Raw genomic sequence first — 18,938 nt, forward strand, 5'->3', positions numbered from 1 at the left:
TTCCGGGCACTGTTCCAGGCATTGGAGATGGAAATAAATGGAACTAAATAAATAATAGCTGAAAATCACATTAGCTCTCAGTCTAATTGGAGGAAAGGACACACAGACCCAAAGAAATGCAGTTCTTGGGAAGTTCAGCCAGGAGCTGTTCATGGTACAAGGGGTTCACAGCAGGAAGGGTCTAACTTGGCCAGGGGTGAAGGGAAGAGGGGCCGATCAGAAAAATATCAGGGGGGCACCATGGGATGAGGTTCTAAAGGTAAAGGGATGCTTGCCATGCAGTACGCTCAGAGGACCATCATCCTAGGCATGCGGGGTGTGAGCAGCTGTTGGTAGGGAGGTACTTAGATGCTTAATCTTTTCAGAAGAGGGCAGCACAGATGGAACATGGGGTGAAGTTAGGAAGACAGGCAGTCCCAGAATATGGAGGGCCTTGAATGCCCCCCACGGAAGCATCTGGATTCCATCTGACAAAGACTCGCTCCTTAATCAAACTTGAGTCAGGCTCCTCTGAGAATCTCTTCTCAACTGGGCCTCAACCTTGGACTTCCAGGTCTGTCCCTGCAGAGTCTAGTTTTAGCAAGAGCCCTGCTAAGGCAGTGTAGAGAGAGCCCTCACCCCGAATATCTCATCACCCTCTATTCCTCAGTACCAACATCTTGATACCTTGGTTATCTGGCCTGCCTTCAGGAAGAATCCTGCTAGGTCAGTTCAGCAAGAATTTCCCCCACCCCATATGTCCCCTCTGAGTAACTGTCCACCCACCGACCCCTCATCCTGCTTCACTTGTATTTCCATTTGGAGTCGAGCCTGATTTCTCTCCCCTGTTGCAACAGTGTTGACACCAATGGCAATCACTTCAGTGTTGACACTAATGGCAATCACTTCCTTACTATGTTTACCACTGTCACAATAATTTTCTCTTAACACAACCTGAGGGTACTGGGGAAACTGTGAAGGGTCTGGGCCTTCGCAGATTAGGAAGTCTGACAAGAGTACAGAAAAATCCCCACTAGTGGGTCCCAAGTAGCACATTTTCTGAAGGCCTGCGACGTGCCAGCACCATGCTCAGCACTCTACAAGCAGGATCTCCTGTCAACGTCACAACCCCAGAACACGGAGAATGTTGTTCTCCCCATCCCCCAGGCCAGAAGCTGGAACTCAGTGTGGGTTAGCAATCTGTCCAAGTTCACACAGCCAAGAAGTCGCAGAGCTGGGAGTTCGTCTTGGGCTGCCTGACTGGTATCCAGGTTGGGTGCTGGGGAGGTACATTATAGTGAATCTAAAACTCCACTTTCTCTCAGGCTCTGTAATATTTGCAAATAATCACAGACTCAACAACACAATTCCTACTGAAAGGAACTTGATTGATGTGCAGCAAATGGGTTAAAGGAGGAGCTTTCTTCACCAAAAAAAAATAGGACTTCATGAAAAACCTGAGAGAAATAAGGTGAAATGGGATCTGTCAAGGGGCTACTTTTTCTTTAATTAGAGAGAAAGCATTAGGGGATAGGTGGCTTTGTTTTTGCTTGTTTAATAAGGAGACACAGGTGATCATTCTGAGGCAGGGACTAAAGGGGACCCAAAGGTGGAGGAGGCTTCCTATTTTGAAGGGGGGAGAAGAGCCGAGAGTGGAAAACATAGTCATTAAACAGGGGAGTCGGGCCAGACAAGCACAGGTGGAGGCAGAGGGAACTCCCCAGCGATGCCCAAGTTACTTAAGGTAATTCAGAAACTGGCAATTACGGAGACTTGATTCCAGGCAGGAAACAGGAGGGAAAGGAACCCTCAATAATCAAAATATACTGTACTTACTAAACAACTACAGTAAAGGAGACAAAGATATTTAAAAAACACAAAACAGTTCTGTGTCCCTGAGAAACTTATAATTTACATGGGGAGGACATGGACACACAAACACACACACACACACACACACACACACACACACAATCCTGCATATGATCATTGTAGATAAAAGGAACAGCTGATAAGTCTATAAATAAGGAAATGGGAGATGCGCTCTGCCCCCATGGATGGTTAGAAATTCTACAAATAAGCTGAAGAGTGGCTATTCTGAGCAGGAGGATGGAGTGAGCTGGGTGAACAAATGCCTAAGAAATGAGGGTTTTCAGGGGCTAGTCAGAGTTAAAGGCAATAATTTGAGGGACAAAGATAATTCTGAAAATGAGGAAAATTACGAGGGAATTAGGAAACATGGGAGGTAATTAGCATGTATTGAGCATTTTCTCTGTGCCAAATTCCGTTTTGACCATTTCATTTCATTTCATCCAAATGACCCTACGACCAAAGTAATTATCCCCACTTTAAATGAGCGGGTTGAGGCCCAGAGAAGCTAAGGAGCTTTTAAAAAGCCTTACAGTCAGCTAGTAAATCCATACTTTCTGTCTGACTCTCCCTGATGCCTCCATCTACTCCACTCATTTATGTAGCACCGACTGTGTGCAGAGTAGCCTCCAGGGACACATGACAGATTATGGCTACTCTCATGTGTTCCCTCATCCCAGGGTTTCAGAGGGTATATTTACAGGCAACCACTAATCCAGTTTCAGGTGATGTAAACATCTCTGAATTTAGGGCACCGAGGAGTGAAGGACTGATATATTTCAACACTACTAAACACTATTAATACTCACTCAAAGTGTCAACTGAATAAACTCTTTAAACCCTAGCTTAAAATGTTAGTGCTTTTAAATGGAAATGCAAAATGGTACAACCATCTTGAAAAATTATTTGGCAGTTTCTTTTTTTTAAATTTTTATTGATTGATTTGAGAGAGAGAGAGAAACTTTAATTTGTTGTTCCACTTATTTATGGGTTCAATGGTTGATTCTTGTACGTGCCCTGACCAGGGAGGGATCCAACCCACAATGGAGTATCAGGATGATGCTCTAACCAACTGAGCTACCTGGCCAAAGCTGTTTGACACTTTCTTAGAATTAAACATAGAGTTAAGATATGATCTAGTTAGCAATCCCACTCCTGGGTACTCATTAAAGAGATATAAAACTCTATTCTCACACAAAAACCTATATACATAGGCATAGAGCAGCTTTATGCATAATCGTCCCAAGCTGGAAACAACACAATGCCCTTCAACAGATGAATGGATACACAAACTGTAGTGCACCCATCTCATGGAATACCACTAAGCAATAAAAAAAAAGAACTGTTGATACATGTAAGAACCCAGACTAAAAAAGATACTTAATATATGATTCCATTTTCATGACACTTTGGAAAAGGCAAAGTTACAGAAGAACAGATAAGTGGTTGCCAGGGGTTAAGAGAGAGGAGAAGGTTTGACTACATGAGGGTTTTTTTTTTTATGGTGGTATGTGGTAGACAGAATAACGGGCCCAAACCACGTTCATACCCTAAACCCTGGAAATCTGTGGATATGTGAACATTAAGGGTAAAAGGTACTTTGCAGATGGAATTAAGGTTGCTAATCAGCTGGCCTTAAAATAGGGAGATTATCTGATTATCAGGGTAGGCTCAGTATATTCACACGGGCCCTTAAAAGTGGAAGAGGGAGGGAATAATTAATGAGAGAGACTTGCCATGGAAGTAGAGACAGGAGAAATCTGAAGCATGAGAGCGACTCAACCGTTGCTGGTTTTTAAGTTGCAGAAATTGGCTAGAACCTGAGAGCAGCCCAGGCTGACAGCTTGGAAATGGGGACCTTAGTCCTACAACCACTAAGAACTGAATTCTGCCACCAACCTGAGTGAGCAAAAGCATGGATTCTCCCTTAGTCCCCCAGAAAAAAACACAGCCCTGCCAGCACCACCTTGGTTTTGGCTTTATGAGACTCTGAAAAGAGAAACCAGCTGAGCTGATGGACTTCTGACCCACGGAAACTGTAGATAATAAACTCACGTTGTTTAAAGCCTCAAGTGTGAGGTAATTTGTTACAGCAGCAACAGAAAACTAATACAGCATAACTACATAACGCTGTATTTGTCAAACTCCCTACAAAATACAGAGAGAGAGAGAGAGAGAGAGAGAGAGAGAGAGAGAGGGATTTGATGGTGCATAAGTTTACAAAGAAAAAATTTTAATGCTCTTGCTTTTAAAGACCATCACTATAGACAAGAGAAAAGTTCTAGCCATATTTCCTCACTTCTTCAGTCCTCAATCAACAAAGAGATAACTGAGGTTTGGAACTTTGTCTCGGTCCCAACTCCTGCCTTCCTTGCCCAGCCCTGCCCAGAACTCAGCGAAGCTCCTGCAGACAGAGGCCCCTTTCCACACCACTCACCAGCTCAGATCTGTGGCTGATGCTTTGCTTTGGCTCTCAAACAGGCTGGGACGTACAGGTCTCGGGAGGAAGCACCCATCTTTAACAAGACCCGCTTTCCCAGGACTTGGAACCAGCTCCAAACTTAAGTGTGCAAGTCCACTTCAAAGAACCTTACCGTGGACTCTCCAAGACCGTTTCCATTAACAAAGATGAATCAAAACCAACAGGCAGAGCCCAAAGTAGTGGATGACTCGCCAGAATTTTCAGCAGATAATGTAGGAGTACTCCGAGAAATGCCGTAAACCCAATCTATTTCTCTGTAGAATTAACGTGGCGTCCCTTTGCTAATCACTAGGCCATCCCACCCTCTACATCTAGGTCACCGCCAGTGTCCTTAGGTCTCCTACTTTATAACAAAGCTGAACGTAGTTCTCTCACAGCATTTTTAGTATAGTATATGCTATTTACCTGGCCTGCTCAAAGGAATAGCACTTCTCTTTAAAATTGTTTCTTAACTACTCCTCACAGTCTACAGCCAATTAAAAGTCCATAAAATAAGTTAAATATGCCAAAGTAAAGACTGCTGGACTCAACAAAGAGATCAATAAACATTTGTTAAATGTCTTCTATGGAGAAGGCCCTGGGAGTACAAAGAAGCAAAACACAGAAGGCCCTTGTTTCTCTCTGCAGATGGCTTACAATGCATTCAGACAGATGATCAAAATTAATAATAACCTAAGGCAAAAGATTACATGATCATATACAAAATAAATGCCACAGGAGTTCAAAGTGGGGAGAGAGAGTGGCTGGGGAGATCAGGGAAAGAAAGCCTTGCACAGGAGCTGAATAAAATGCAGGAAAATAGAGATGATTCCTGCAAGACAGGACATTTTTCTCAAAAAGAGAAATCTAGAAACTCTACCTGCAAAATCTCCCTGTTAGCATACATTTCCCTAAGATTTTAACAGGACTCTAAAGAGGAAAACAAATTACCCCAGTTTCAAAAACAAAGAATTTCTGGGATTCTGAATTTACACTAACAGCTAACTCCACAGAAACTCATTCTTTACTGGTCTCTGTTGGGCGTGAAGGTTACTGGCATTTCTGGATGGTTCTGCGCTTCTTGGGTCATCCCCACAAACTACACTCCTACAGTGAGGAAGGGAGGACCCACCTTAGGCAGTCTCCACCTGAAACTGAGCTCCCTGGGCTGCTTCCAACTGAACTGACGGGGGAGTTACTCTACTCGGTGTACAAACCCTGACACAGGCTGCCAGAACTGTCATTTCCCTTAGTTACACGTTATGAATGAGGAATGGCAAGGGTCCTAGCACATGCCAACCCCAGTCCCAACACCCTTCAGCGTCCAGCAGTTTTGTTCTGTACCCACACCCACCAAAAGAGGTGTGTAAGAGAATGTTCGTAGCAGCTCTGACTACATTAGCCCCAAATTGGAAACTATCCAGATGGCTACCAACAGTTAATGAACAAACTGTGCTACATTCACATGGGATACTACAGAACAATGAGGATGAACAAACTGCTGCCACACGCCACAGCATGGATGAATTTGACAAGCATAACGTTGAGCACAAGAAGCCACACAGAAAAGCGAACATATTGTTTGGTTTTATGTATGTAAAGTTTTAAAAAAAAAGGAAGCAAAACTAATCTATGGCATTAGAAGTCAGAACAGTGGTTGCCCTAAAGCAGGAGGAAGTAGCCCAGGAAGGGACACGAGGGGGACATCTGGGGTCCTGAAAATGTCTGTTTCTTAGTTTGAGAGGTGATTACAAGGGAGTGTTTATTTTATAAAAATTCATCAAGCTGTACAATTATGATTACACCTTTCTATAGGAATGCGCTATTTCAATAAGAAATTTATCTTAAAACTGAAAACTGTTATATTAAAGGATTAATACAAAAATTTAACTTTATAGTTGAAGAGCTACATGTGTATTCAGACACAATTTTTTTGTTTAAATTACTTATTTTATATGGTGACCATTTTAATGGTAAAATTTATTTTATATCATTTGCTTTCATTGATTTGGTCAAGAACATATACATTTAGATAGGAAATACACCCTCACAGTAATGTCATAATATTAAATAAATATAACCCTAAAATTAAGGATCTCTGTTTAATCTCTGGCCTGCACACAGATTAAACAGGATGATATACATTGTGGGACAAAAGTAGATTTACAATTGTTTGTATGGAAAATAATAATACAAGAATAAACTCTGTTTTGAGTACTCACAACTGTAAACCTATTTTTGCCCCACCCTGTATTACTCCACTTTGTTAGTCCTGGTCTATCGCTTTTAGAAACAAAGAGAAGGAGGAGGAGGAGGAGGAGGAGGAGGAGGAGGAGGAGGAGGAGAAAAAGAAGAAACTTCTCCAAGCTATTCTTTAAAACTTCTGAGAAAGGAAAAAAAAAGGGTCACCAGACATGTTCTAGTGCTGCACAATTATTTGTTTTAAAAAATTGTTACAAGGCAAGGGGCAGGGACTGGATGTCCCCAGTAACTCCCACTCTAAGCCCAGACTGTAGGCTGATCCCAGCTTAGGGGTGTAACCCAAACAACTTACTATTTGCCCCATGCACCGGCCATGGATAGATCAATATCCCCTATCTGCCGTTAATTACAGACTTTTCCTCCTCATCCATAGCTGCAGCATAGACCTTCTCTTCAATTTAACATGAAGCAGAGAAAATTCCTCTCTCCAACCCTCAGAGGTCACCTCCCAGAAAGCACCCCCAGCCACCGAGCAGTTAGCAGCCAGTGTCCTGGTGACTGTGAAAATGAGGACTGAGAAAGGGTCATCCGGGGAGCTGCCCTCCTTAGGGAGGTACATGTCGCCCAGACGCCAAGGTCGGAGCCTTGCCAGGGTCCCCTCCGGAGGAGAGTGCCCGGCCTCCTGGTACACTTCGCACCTGCCAGTCCCAGGGGGCCCTGGGCGGCGCCGCAGCCTTGGCGAAGATGCAGGGAACGGCCGGGGCAGGCAGACGTCGCCTCTGGTTTGAGAAAGGCCTGGCAGCCTCTGCCTGAGACCCTCTATAAATTGTCACCCGTCAATCACTGACCTAAATACACCAGCCACTGGGGGAATGGCAGGGAGGGGGCTGGTCGGAGCATGCTCAGTGATCGGGATGACATCACTTAATCAATGCCGGGCCGGGAAGGCTGCATCAGCAGCCGCGAGCCGAGCGGGCTGCCAGGAACGTGTGTCAGCGGGGATCGCGAGGCTCCCGTTAACTCGGTCTCTCCCCACGCGGCTCGCATACAAAGAGGGCACCCGCCGCTACACTCGCTGGGGACGGGGGAGGGGGGAGGAGAGCGGCAGGGGGGAGGGGAGAAGAGTGAGAAACAAAGCTAGTTTATTTCAGTTGACATATTCCTCTAAGAACTAAAAACTCAGGGTATTCCCTCCCCCCACCAGCAGCCCCATCTGCAGGGGAGGGGTCGGCGGGGGAAGGGGAGAGTGAGGGAGATCCAGAGGGAAGGGGGCCCTCGCCACACAAAGTAACTTCTGCTCTCTGCACAGGGGGGCTGCCGGCCTGCGTCCTGGGCCGCCTCGCCCCACAGATGAGGGCTCACAGTCCTCTCCACTCAGCACCAAACACATCCGAGGGGCGGTGGGCACCATGCAGGGGAGTCGCCCCATTTAGGGAGGGGGTCAGGCCCGGGCTCCACGTCCGAGGCAGCCGGGGTGGAGAAAAAGCAGGAGGCACAGCAGGCCTCCCGAGGACACCAGGCCGCGGGGTTCCCTGCACCCCGCCTTCAGCGCGCAAAGCAAGGTGAAACGCCGGGGGAGCCGCGCCTACACGGCCGTGGGAGCTCCGCGTCCAGGCCACGGTTTTTCCAGTACCTTTTTTTCTCCTTCTTTTGCATAGATCGTGAGAAAAGGTAAAAAATGTTCGCTAAATCGAACTGACCCCTGGAATCATTTGTGGGTTTGCAGAGCTCATACTTTGAAGGGGAGCCTGGACATCGCGGCCTGAGGGTACCCTGAACCCCCTCCCCACGCGGCATGAACAGGGAGGGGAACAAAAGGCCCACCCGGGCCCCCACCCCGCGAACAATGGCGACGCCGAGCCCTTCCTCGCCCCCCACCCCCATCCTCCCCACCTGGGCCCGCCCCGCCGCCTCGACGCCCCTCCACCCGCCCGGGAGGGAACTCCGGTGCAAGGACAGGGGGTCTCCGGTCCAGTCCACCCGAGAAGGCAGCCCGCAGGGGTGTCCGAAGGGGCTGCCCGAGCACCTCTGGGCTCGGTGTGGGGCGTCGGGGAGCCGGTCTGCGGCGCGAAGCAGGAGGGGAGGCCGGACGCCCCGGCCACTTACCCCGATGACCACGGTCTCATCGCCTTTAAATTTGGGGATGAATTTGTCCCCGCGGAGGATTTCCGCTTCGTTGAGGGGCCGGAACCGGCACATCACTTTGATGCTGCATTCAGCTGGGTCCGCCATCGCGGCCGGCGGCGGGGAGGGGGCGCGGGGAGGGTGGGGGGCCGGGATCGGCGACGAGGGAGGAGGCCGCGAACCGCGCCGCCCGCAGCGAGGCCGCCTCCAGCAGCCGCCACGGAGCTTCTCAGCAGGTCATCGCGGATTCGGAGGAGGGGCAGCTCCCGCCGCTCGGAGACCGGGTGGGTGCAGCCTATCAGCCTCCGGCCTGGCCGGCTGCAGACCTACCTGCCCCGGCCCCGCGCTGCGCCCCGGCGGGACTGCCCGCGACCACGCGGCCGGCGGACAGGCGATGCGCAGGCTGCGAGGCGCGCCCGGCTCAGAGCTCCCGGGCCCCTGCGCGCTCAGCCATCCCGCATCAGCACCAGCGCGCTCCCGGCCCGCCCTCCGCCCGGTCCCGCCTCCCCCGGCCCTCCCGGGGCGAGAGCCGCAAGGCTGAGACCCGCCCGCTCTGAGCGCGGAGCATCCTGGGACCTGTAGTCGTTCCACCTGCAGGTGGAAGGACAAGGATGCTTGGAGTGGGCTTTGGGGGTGCCCGGGTGCAACCTCCAAAAGCCTGCGGTCTGGTCTGGCTGCCCAAGCCAAGCACAGGATGGAGGTCATATCCACTACTCCGGGTTAAAATCTCTATAAATAACCAAGTCTATATCATCTCGACATCTCAACACAACAGTTATGGAGCATTTTTTTTCTGTGCTAAACAGTTGTGCAAGAGTTGAAAGGAAATTCAGGGTGAAAATGAAATTTGGATGAGTATTTTAAGCGAGTTATTCCTGAAGATGCCTGTACATAAGTAGTGGTTCATAACATATTTTGGATTTGAGGTCAGGGATTCCTTTAATATCTGATGAAGTTAGCTACCTTTTCCATTGCAAAAAAAACCAAACACCAAAAACATGAAGACAGCCTCATACACACCCACAGATTTTTCATACTGTTCAGAGGGTTTGGAACAATGGAAGCCTGCCTGTGACTCCTGGGTTAAGAACCTCTTAATTACTATTAATTATAGTACAGTTTAAAGAACCTCTGCCTAATGCCTACTTAGAATCCTATAAAACGTACAGAATATATACAGAATGAAGTCCAAAATCCTTTACAAAATACACTCAGGTCCCGTGATCAGATTTCTTCCTACTTATTAGCCTCATCTCTTGCCACTTCTTGTCTGGATGTTTACACTCTGACAAATACCAAATTACTTGTGGTTTCCTCCATTCACCTCTTGCTCTGCTTGCTTCTGATATCTTATTTAAGCCCTTTGCTCTCCCATTCATGCCTCTTACTAAGTATTAGGGCTCTTATGGTGGAAAGTGCTAGAAACCCAACTGAAGCCATGGATGCAAAAGGAGTATTTATCAGAAGAATACGGATATATCTTGCATGTTCACGAAACTATGAAACAACCGAGTCAGTGCAAGGGCAAGCTACCTAGACTCACTGTTTCCCTCTCTCTCTCTTTCTCTCTTATCCCTGTCCTCTCTTTGTGTTGGCCTCACCCATTCTAATTCTAATTCTCAACCTTCCTAATGCCGCAACCCTTTAATACAGCTCCTCATGTTGTGGTGACCCCCAACCATAAAATTATTTTCATTGCTACTTCATAACTGTAATTTTGCTACTGTTATGAATCGTAATGTAAATATCTGATATGCAGAATGTATTTTCATTGTTACAAATTGAACATAATTAAAGCATAGTGATTAATCACAAAAACAATATGTAATTATATATGTGTTTTCCGATGGTCTTAGAGGACCCCTGTGAAAGGGTTGTTCGACCCCCAAAGGGGTCGTGACCCACAAGTTGAGAACCGCTGCTCTAGATCATCATTCCAAATGTCAGGAGACCCAGCTGCCAACAACCTCTGGGATTCATTCTTCAATTTCTACCACTATATAAGGAGAGATATTGTTTCAGAGTTTTAGTTTTAAAATCCCAGGGAGTCTGTGATTGGCCTGGGCTTAGGCTAGTGTTTCCCCCTAGACCACTCAACCAGAGGCAGGAACTCTGTAAGATCAGGGGAATCCCATGGTTGTAAGGTTCCCAAATGAAGAGGATGTCATTCCCTCCAGTAATCTCCATCGGTGAAGTTTCTGCCCTCCACAGTCTTGTGTCAATGGTGCTTGGAGGAATTGCAGCCCAGGGTGAGCACAAAAACAGCCACCTGCCCCGCCAGCTACTGACTGAGGCCCACTGACTGGAACAGCTGCAGCAGCACGTTGCAGGTGGACCGGAATCCTGGAGATGCAGGTGGTGACCAGAACAGAGAGGGTGGAGACCCCACAGCAGAGCTGAGAGGGAGTTTAGGAGTGAAACAACTGAGGGGAGGTGGTCTTAGAGGAAGGTGACCCTAAAAGGAAAAGGGAAAGATAAATCCTGCTGTTATACAAGGAAGAGCCACACGAGTCACCCAACCTTACTGCTCAGCTCAGTACTGTCCTTCACAAACCTCCACTCCTCACCATTCTCCAAGCACTGGACACGTTGTCAGCTGTGACTCTTTACACACGCCCAGTGGATTCCTCTCACATCTGCCTCGTTAAATATATCTATATATATGTAATTGATTTCAGAGAGGAAGGGAGAGGGAAGAGAGAGATAGAAACACCAATGATAAGAGAGAATCATTGATTGGCTGCCTCCTGCATGCCCCCCACTGGGGACTGAGCCCATAACCCAGGCATATGCCCTTGACCGGAATCAAACCCAGGACCCTTCAGTCTGCAGGCCAATGCTCTATCTACTGAGACAAACTGGCTAGGGCACATCTGCCTCTTTAAATCCTAGATATCCCTCAAGAGTCTACAAAATCTCCCAATACAGGGTTTCCATTTCTGGTGATGAAAAAATTCTCAAACTAGATAGTGTGATGGTTGCACAACATTGTGAATGTACTTAATGCCACTGAACTGTACACATTAAGATGGTTAAAACAGCAAAATTTTATATGTGTATTTTACTACAATAAAATATGGAATTATCTGCATCCCCATGTTCACTGCATCATTGTTTACAATAGCCAAGACGTGGAAACAACCTGCATATTCACTGACAGATGAGTGAATACATAAAATGTGATACTTTATACATAATATATATTCATATAATGATATGCATATATGTGAATATTGTTAAGTATATATAATATATGCTTATATAATAATGTGAGTATATATACATATAAATATTATTAAGCCATAAAAAAGAATGAAATCCTATCATTTGCAACAACATGGATGGATCTTAAGGGCAGTATGCTAAGTGAAATAAGTCAAACAGAGGGAAACATATATCATATGATCTCACATATGTGGAATCTAAAAAAATACAAACCGAACTTATAGATACAGAGAACAGATTGGTGTTTGGAAGAGGCAGGGGTGAGTTAGGGCAAAATGGGCTTAGGTGGTTAAAGGTAAAAACTTCCAGTGATAAGAAAAATAAGCCATGGGGATGTAATGAAGAGCGTGGTGACTATAGTCAATAACAGTACTTTATATATTTGAAAATTGCAAAGAGAGTAGTATTTGGAAGTTCTCATCATTAGAAAAACATTTTGTAACCATGTGTGTTGATGGATGTTGGCTAAACATTCATCACTTCACAATATATACAAATATCAAATCATTATGCTGTACATCTGAAACTAATACAATGTTATATGTCGATTATATTTCAATTTTTAAAAATATATAATATTGGCCCTAACCGGTTTGGCTCAGTGGATAGAGCGTTGGTCTGCGGACTCAAGGGTCCCGGGTTCAATTCCGGTCAAGGGCATGTACCTTGGTTGTGGGCACATCCCCAGTAGGGAGTGTGCAGGAGGCAGCTGATTGATGTTTCTCTCTCATCCATGTTTCTAACTCTCTATCCCTCTCCCTTCCTCTCTGTAAAAAAATCAATAAAATATATATTAAAAAAATAAAATAAAAATATATAATATTGAAAGAAAAAGAGACTGAATTTAAAAAAACACCTCCTTGCACAGCTCTAGTTCATGGGGCTCTGTGCCTTCTTAGGCTAACGGTCCTTCAGATTTGGCACATGAGCACTTGCTGCCTTGCTATGACATTCCTATAGTTGTCCAGTACTGTTCCCCAGTTCTTTCCATGTCATGGTATTTTTCTTCATGCTAATTGTCTTGTGTGTATGTCTTGCTCTTTTCTCTATGTTGTGGGGATCCTGTATTATCTACATTCTTGATAAGTATTTTCTGAATGATCAATCCATGTCCATCATGAGCATGATAATAGCAAGGACAGATCAGTGAATACATGAACCTGAAAATAATGACACTGCATTATCGATGGAGCCTTGGGCTCAGGATCCTACATATTTCATCCCAGCTCTGCTGCTAACAAGTTCTGTGACTTCGGAAAATTTATTTAACTTCTCTGAACTATTTTCTTTTTACCCCATCTGTTGAAATGTTGCTAAAAATATTACGGATTCTAGATAAGTGAGAATTGGAAGAGAAATGTGTGAGAAAATACTATGGAAATAAAATCTGGGAGAGGCTGTGAAGAGACGGAGGGAATCACCCCTCCCAAAAAAGCATGACAGAAAGAAAGAAATCATAGGGTTAATTATTCCAAGGCCTGGCATAATGCCAAGCACAAAATAGCAACTCAACAAATGTGTTTCATGCATTCATGCATCATTCATTCATCTGTTCAACTGTGGATTTTCGGTCCCGGAAATGAATCCCCAGGGTCCATGTGAAATGAGTCATTTGCTGCCCAGCATGTTGCTCACGACTGAACTAACAGGTGTGGTGGGCTCTTCCAGGACAGTGCCTTCTCCAAGCGGGAACTGACAGTCATCAGTAATGAACTGAGGAATTTACCCACCAGCACAGGGTGAGGGCCTCAAACAGACGCCAACTTCCCTGGCCAAGGTTTCTTCTGACACTTCAGCGAGCAACACTTGCATGGCCCTGCGGCTTCATTGTTGAGATGAGAGAGAAAATGGACAATTATCTGGGTCATTCAGGCGACAATGAACAGTCTCACTTTGACTTGCTTGCGACTGGCAGGAATCGGGGCCAAAGCACGTTCATTTCCCCCCATTATCCCATTTTCTCCCCTGAGCGAACAGAACCATTTTCTGAGCACTCTGCTTCTCTCCCTTCAGCCCTCTCCTAGAGAGCAGTTTCTGCCACAGTCTCTACTGCCAGTAAAAAGTGTAAATTGGTGCAATTATCTGGATTGTTCAAGGAAAAAAGCCTCAGAAATTCTTCTGCCTGAGTGATCTAGGTAATTGCTTCAATTTTCACATCAGCTCCCCGTCTTCAGCAGTCACTGGGATAGCCATTTAACTCCAACACTGGGGTCTGCAGGTCCCGTGTGGGTTTAATCATTTCTGATTGCCTGGGCCCAGTTCCATTCCTATAAGAACAAAAAAATATCTGGCTCTAGTGAAGATTAAAAACCAAATGAACAGACGAAATGTTTTTAAAGATGTTGAAAAATCCCTTTAAAACTTGCAAAAATAATCTAGTGCCATGGAATGGAAAATCTGGATGTCTGTTAAAATGTGTCTCCTCAGTTCAAGATGTCCAGGTAACCCAGCTCAGTGGGGAGAGGCAAAGACCATCACGCCCTGTGACATGGCATTAGCTGGTCTGACGAAGGGAGCCCTTTCTTTTCTAGGAGAGCTGACCCATGGGCTGAGATCCATTTTACTGGATTAGACCTTTAGTGGTAATGCAGAAAAATATTCAGGCTCTAGACAAATAAGACAGAGAACAACTGAGTCTAAGGAGGGAGAGGAGAGGAGAGGAAAAAGGAAAGCCAAACTGTTCTGGGGGTTGTGAAGGGGTACATGTGAGTGAGCACTGGCATTCACAGGGCAGCATGTAGGTTCCAGGCATCAGGCCCGGGTGGGTGGGAACTGAGGTGCAGGCCCCCTGCCCTTCTCAGGGCTGACTCAGCACAATCCCAGGCATATTCTCATGGCAAAGCAGAGGTGTGAGAATGAACAAGCCCAAATGTGCAAGAGATTAAGTGAGAATGTGCATGTGCTTCTCTTTTTTCATTGACTTTATTGGGGTGACATTGATTAATGAAATTATATAGGTTTCAGGGCTACAATTCTGTAAGACATCATCTGTATATTGCATTGTGTGTTCACCACTCCAAGTCAAATCTCCTTCCATCACCATTTATCCCCCCTTTACCCTCTCCTACCTTCCCCCACCCCCTTTCCCTCTGGTAATCACCATAGTGTTGTCTGTCTATGGATTTGTTTTGGGGGTTGTTGTTTTTTGCTTAATCCCTTCACCTTTTTCACCCAGCCCCCCGCCCCGCCTCCCCCATTCCCTCCCTCTGACAGCTGCATCTGCAGCCAGGTAGAGAGCTGCCATCAGAACCTGCCCCTGTTGGCACCTGGATCTTGGACTTTCCAGCTCCCAGAACTCTGAGAAATACATTTCTATTGTGTGAGCCTCCCAGTTGGTGGTGTTTTGTTATGGAAGCCAAACCAAGGCAGGTGTGGGCACATGGAGGCCTTTTACTACACAAGAAGGAAGGGAGGAAGAGAGAGAGGTTTATCTATTTTTTAAAAATGTGGATTGTTGAAAAACATGAATACACTCCACTCTCCTGCATCTGAGAGCGGGTTGTGTGTTGTGACTATCTGCAGTCTCCGTCTGTGAGCAGAAGGCAGTCAAGAAGGTGAAGAGGATTGGGATCGAGGATATAGAGAGTGGGACCCGCTCACTTTCTCCCGAAAACAAACAGAAATGGTGTGGGGATTTTCCACGCTTGGGACAAAATACATTGTTGTGTGAAAGATTCTGGTTCCGCCTGGAGGACTCTCAGCAGAGCCCACTCCCTATCTCCAAATGTCAGGCCAGCTCTAGGAATAGATTTAAAAAACAAAAGCTCTTCCGAAACTCAGACTTGCGATTCATTCCCTCCCTCTTACCTCCTTTTAGGTGGCCAAACGTGTCTCCAATAGACACTAACGTCTGTCACCAGCAGGCAGAACGTGAGATTTCAGGTAGGAAGTATTTATTTTATTGCTCACCCACATCACTAAGTCTAGTGAATTCTTTGTCTAAAATATAGTTCCTGTATATATATTTTTGTATGTCCTTAATGTCGTTCTAGACCAGTGATGGCGAACCTATGACATGCGAACTCATTTTTTTTGGTTGATTTTTCTTTGTTAAATGGCATTTAAATATATAAAATAAATATAAAAAATATAAGTCTTTATTTTACTATGGTTGCAAATATCAAAAAATTTCTATATGTAACACAGCATCAGAGTTAAGTTAGGGTTTTTCAAAATGCTGACACGCCAAGCTCAAAAGGTTCGCCATCACTGATCTAGACCAAGCCATTATGACATCACCCCTGAATTACTGCAGTAGCTTCTTAGCTGCTCACTCTGCCCCATGTACTCTTATCTCATATTCATCTTTCCAATAGCCATTCTAAAACCTAATTCCATTTTCATTATTCCACAAACTATAGCCAATGTGGGAAGGCCAGAAACAGAAATGGGAGACATAGCTGTAGGAAAAAAAGTGGAAACAAAACTATACATAACTGTAGGAAAGGTGATTACCATCATAACACCCCTAAATCATTACAATTAGCTAAAAAGCTAATAAACTTACTATGACAGTTCAGTAAAGTGACCAGATGAAAAATAAATAGATGAAATCGCGCGTTTTTCTGTCCGTCGGGAATATTCAGCTGCATAGGGAGATGAAAGGCCCTGAGCGGGAGCCCAGGGGGAGGCGGAGAGAAATGGACACTTTCTCTCCGTGCACAGTGAGGAGAGTAAGGGCCCGGGTGGCGGAGCTGGACTGCATGGGTGTTCATCCCAATTTCACTTTTTCATTCTTTTTTTGTTTGTTTTGTTAATCCTCACCCGAGGATATTTTTCCATTGATTTTTAGGGAGACTGGAAGAGAGAGGGAAAGACAAAGAGAAACTTTGATGTGAGAGAAACACATTCATTGGTTGCCTCCTGCATGAGCCCCAGCCAGGGCCTGGGCTGGGTAGGAGCCTGCAACCAAAGTACGTGCCCTTGACCAGAATCGAACCTGGGACCCTTTGGTCCGCAGGCCAACGCTCTATCCACTGAGCCAAACCAGCTAGGGCCACTTTTTCATTCCTGAAGGATTTGGAACAAGCTACCTAACCTCTCTGGCCTGAATTTTCTCAATGGCAAAATAGAGATGATGATTGTACTACCTTGGAGGTATATGTGGATTAAGGAGATAATACCCAGAAAGTGTAGAACAGTGTCTGGCATGGAATAAGCACTACAGAAGGGCTTGCTATTATTGTTTTTAATTTTTTTATCAGTAACTCTTAGTCACACTTTGTCACTTGCCCTGAATCTCACAAATTCTTCCATGAAGTCCTGGCTGGGTGGTTCAGTTGGTTAGAGCATTGTCTCAAAATAGCAAGGTTTCAGGTTCGATCCCCATCAGGGCTCATACAAGTATCAACCAATGAAAGCATAAATAAGTGAACAACAACTTGATGTTTCTTTGTGTGTGTCTCTCTCTCTTTCCCTTTCTCTCTCTCTCTCTCTCTCTCTCTCTCTCTCTCTCTCTCTCTCTCTCCTCTCATCAATAAAATAAATTTAAAATATTCTTCCATGAAAACAATTCCATTATTTCCTAACCTCCATTCTTTGATTAATATGGGGGTTTGGTGCAAGTCCAAGACTCAAGCACTGTGTTAGCTTTCCCATGATTAATGACCCCTCCTTAGCTAACAGCATTTTCTCCAAAAGCAATCGAAGTCTGCAGAAATACAACTCAACATCCAGCAAGGACAACATTTCTACTATCTTAAATTCTAAAAATGTTTAGCTCCTTGGAACTGGTCTCACTAAGAAGAGGATCTTTGCTTTGTATTTGCATTACTAAAATTTCTACTCGGAGGTAACTCTAGGACCAAAAGAATTGCCTCTAAAAAGCAGCTTACAAATAGCAAGAGCTGTTTGTTTTTATCTTCTTAATTATCAAGGTTCCAAAAATATTAGGATTCAGGTCTCAGCTAGAGCATGCCAGATACAAGTGTCCAGCATACCTTCATGTTCCAAAGGTTTTAAGATAATGTAATGGATAGAGTGGGATGGTTTTGCCTTGGATCTAAAGATGATAAGGGACTGAAAGTATCTGCTACCTGGAGGCAGCAAAGCAGACAGCTGGGACTCCAGGCTGCAGAGGAGTAAGATAGATTACCCAGTGTTATGTTACTCTTTTTCTTTATTTCCCCTTAGTTACTCTCAGCTTTCAAGAACCTTTTATTTTTTTTAATATATTTTATTGATTTTTTACAGAGAGGAAGGGAGAGGGATAGAGAGTTAGAAACATTGATGAAAGAGAAACATCGATCAGCTGCCTCCTGCACACCCCCCCCCCACTGGGGATGTGCCCGCAACCAAGGTACATGCCTTTTACCAGAATCGAACCTGGGACCCTTGAGTCCGCAGGCCGACGCTCTATCCACTGAGCCAAACCGGTTAAAGCTCAAGAACCTTTAAAAAAAATCTTCTAGCCTGTGTTCTTAGCTGTGCTAAATGGAATTAAGGCAGCGGTTCTCAACCTGTGGGTCGCGACCCCTTTGGGGGTCGAACGACCCTTTCACAGGGGTCACCTAAGACCATCGGAAAACACATATATAATTACATATTGTTTTTGTGATTAATCACTATGCTTTAATTATGTTCAATTTGTAACAATGAAATTGGGAGTCACCACAACATGAGGAACTATATTAAAGGGTTGTGGCATTAGGAAGGTTGAGAACCACTGAATTAAGGGAAGCGTTGTATCTTGTATGTTCTCATACTTGGGCTGAACCCTCAAAAGTAAAGCAGAGGTTCCCGAGGTCAGCCTGTGGGCGAGAGGAGCAATTAGTGAGAGATCCCCAGGAGAGGAGTGGATCTCAGAGCAGGAATGAAAGCTTTGGGGTCCAGCCAGCAGTCCTCACCTGGTGATCCCTCCCACATTGCCAGCCTCGGAGAATCTGGGCTAGATTTCATTAGGCTAGCCATCTGCTTCTTTTCACTATGAACCCAAATAGCACTAGCACAGTGAGGGTGGTTACATCGTGTTCAGTGCCACAGGGAGTTAGAAGCAGGTGTTATAAGAATTCAAAGGAAAGAGAAGCCATTTCTAGCTGTCAAAAGGTCAAGCAAGACTTCCTAGGGGAGGTGACACTTG

At 45.3% G+C, this 18,938-nt stretch overlaps 1 protein-coding gene across 1 annotated transcript in view; it reads right to left on the minus strand.

Annotated features, from left to right (window-relative positions):
* Nucleotides 1-9,071, minus strand: part of KIF5C (kinesin family member 5C) — a 138,893-nt gene extending 129,822 nt beyond the window's left edge. The window contains exon 1 of the mRNA XM_023752413.1: nucleotides 8,618-9,071. Coding sequence (XP_023608181.1) covers nucleotides 8,618-8,743 — 126 coding nt within the window. The 5' untranslated portion in view covers nucleotides 8,744-9,071. The remainder of the gene's footprint in view (nucleotides 1-8,617) is intronic.
* Nucleotides 9,072-18,938: the final 9,867 nt, after the last annotated feature.

Source organism: Myotis lucifugus, unplaced genomic scaffold (assembly GCF_000147115.1).
Source record: "Myotis lucifugus unplaced genomic scaffold, Myoluc2.0 scaffold_32, whole genome shotgun sequence".
Classification (NCBI taxonomy): Eukaryota; Metazoa; Chordata; class Mammalia; order Chiroptera; family Vespertilionidae; genus Myotis; species Myotis lucifugus.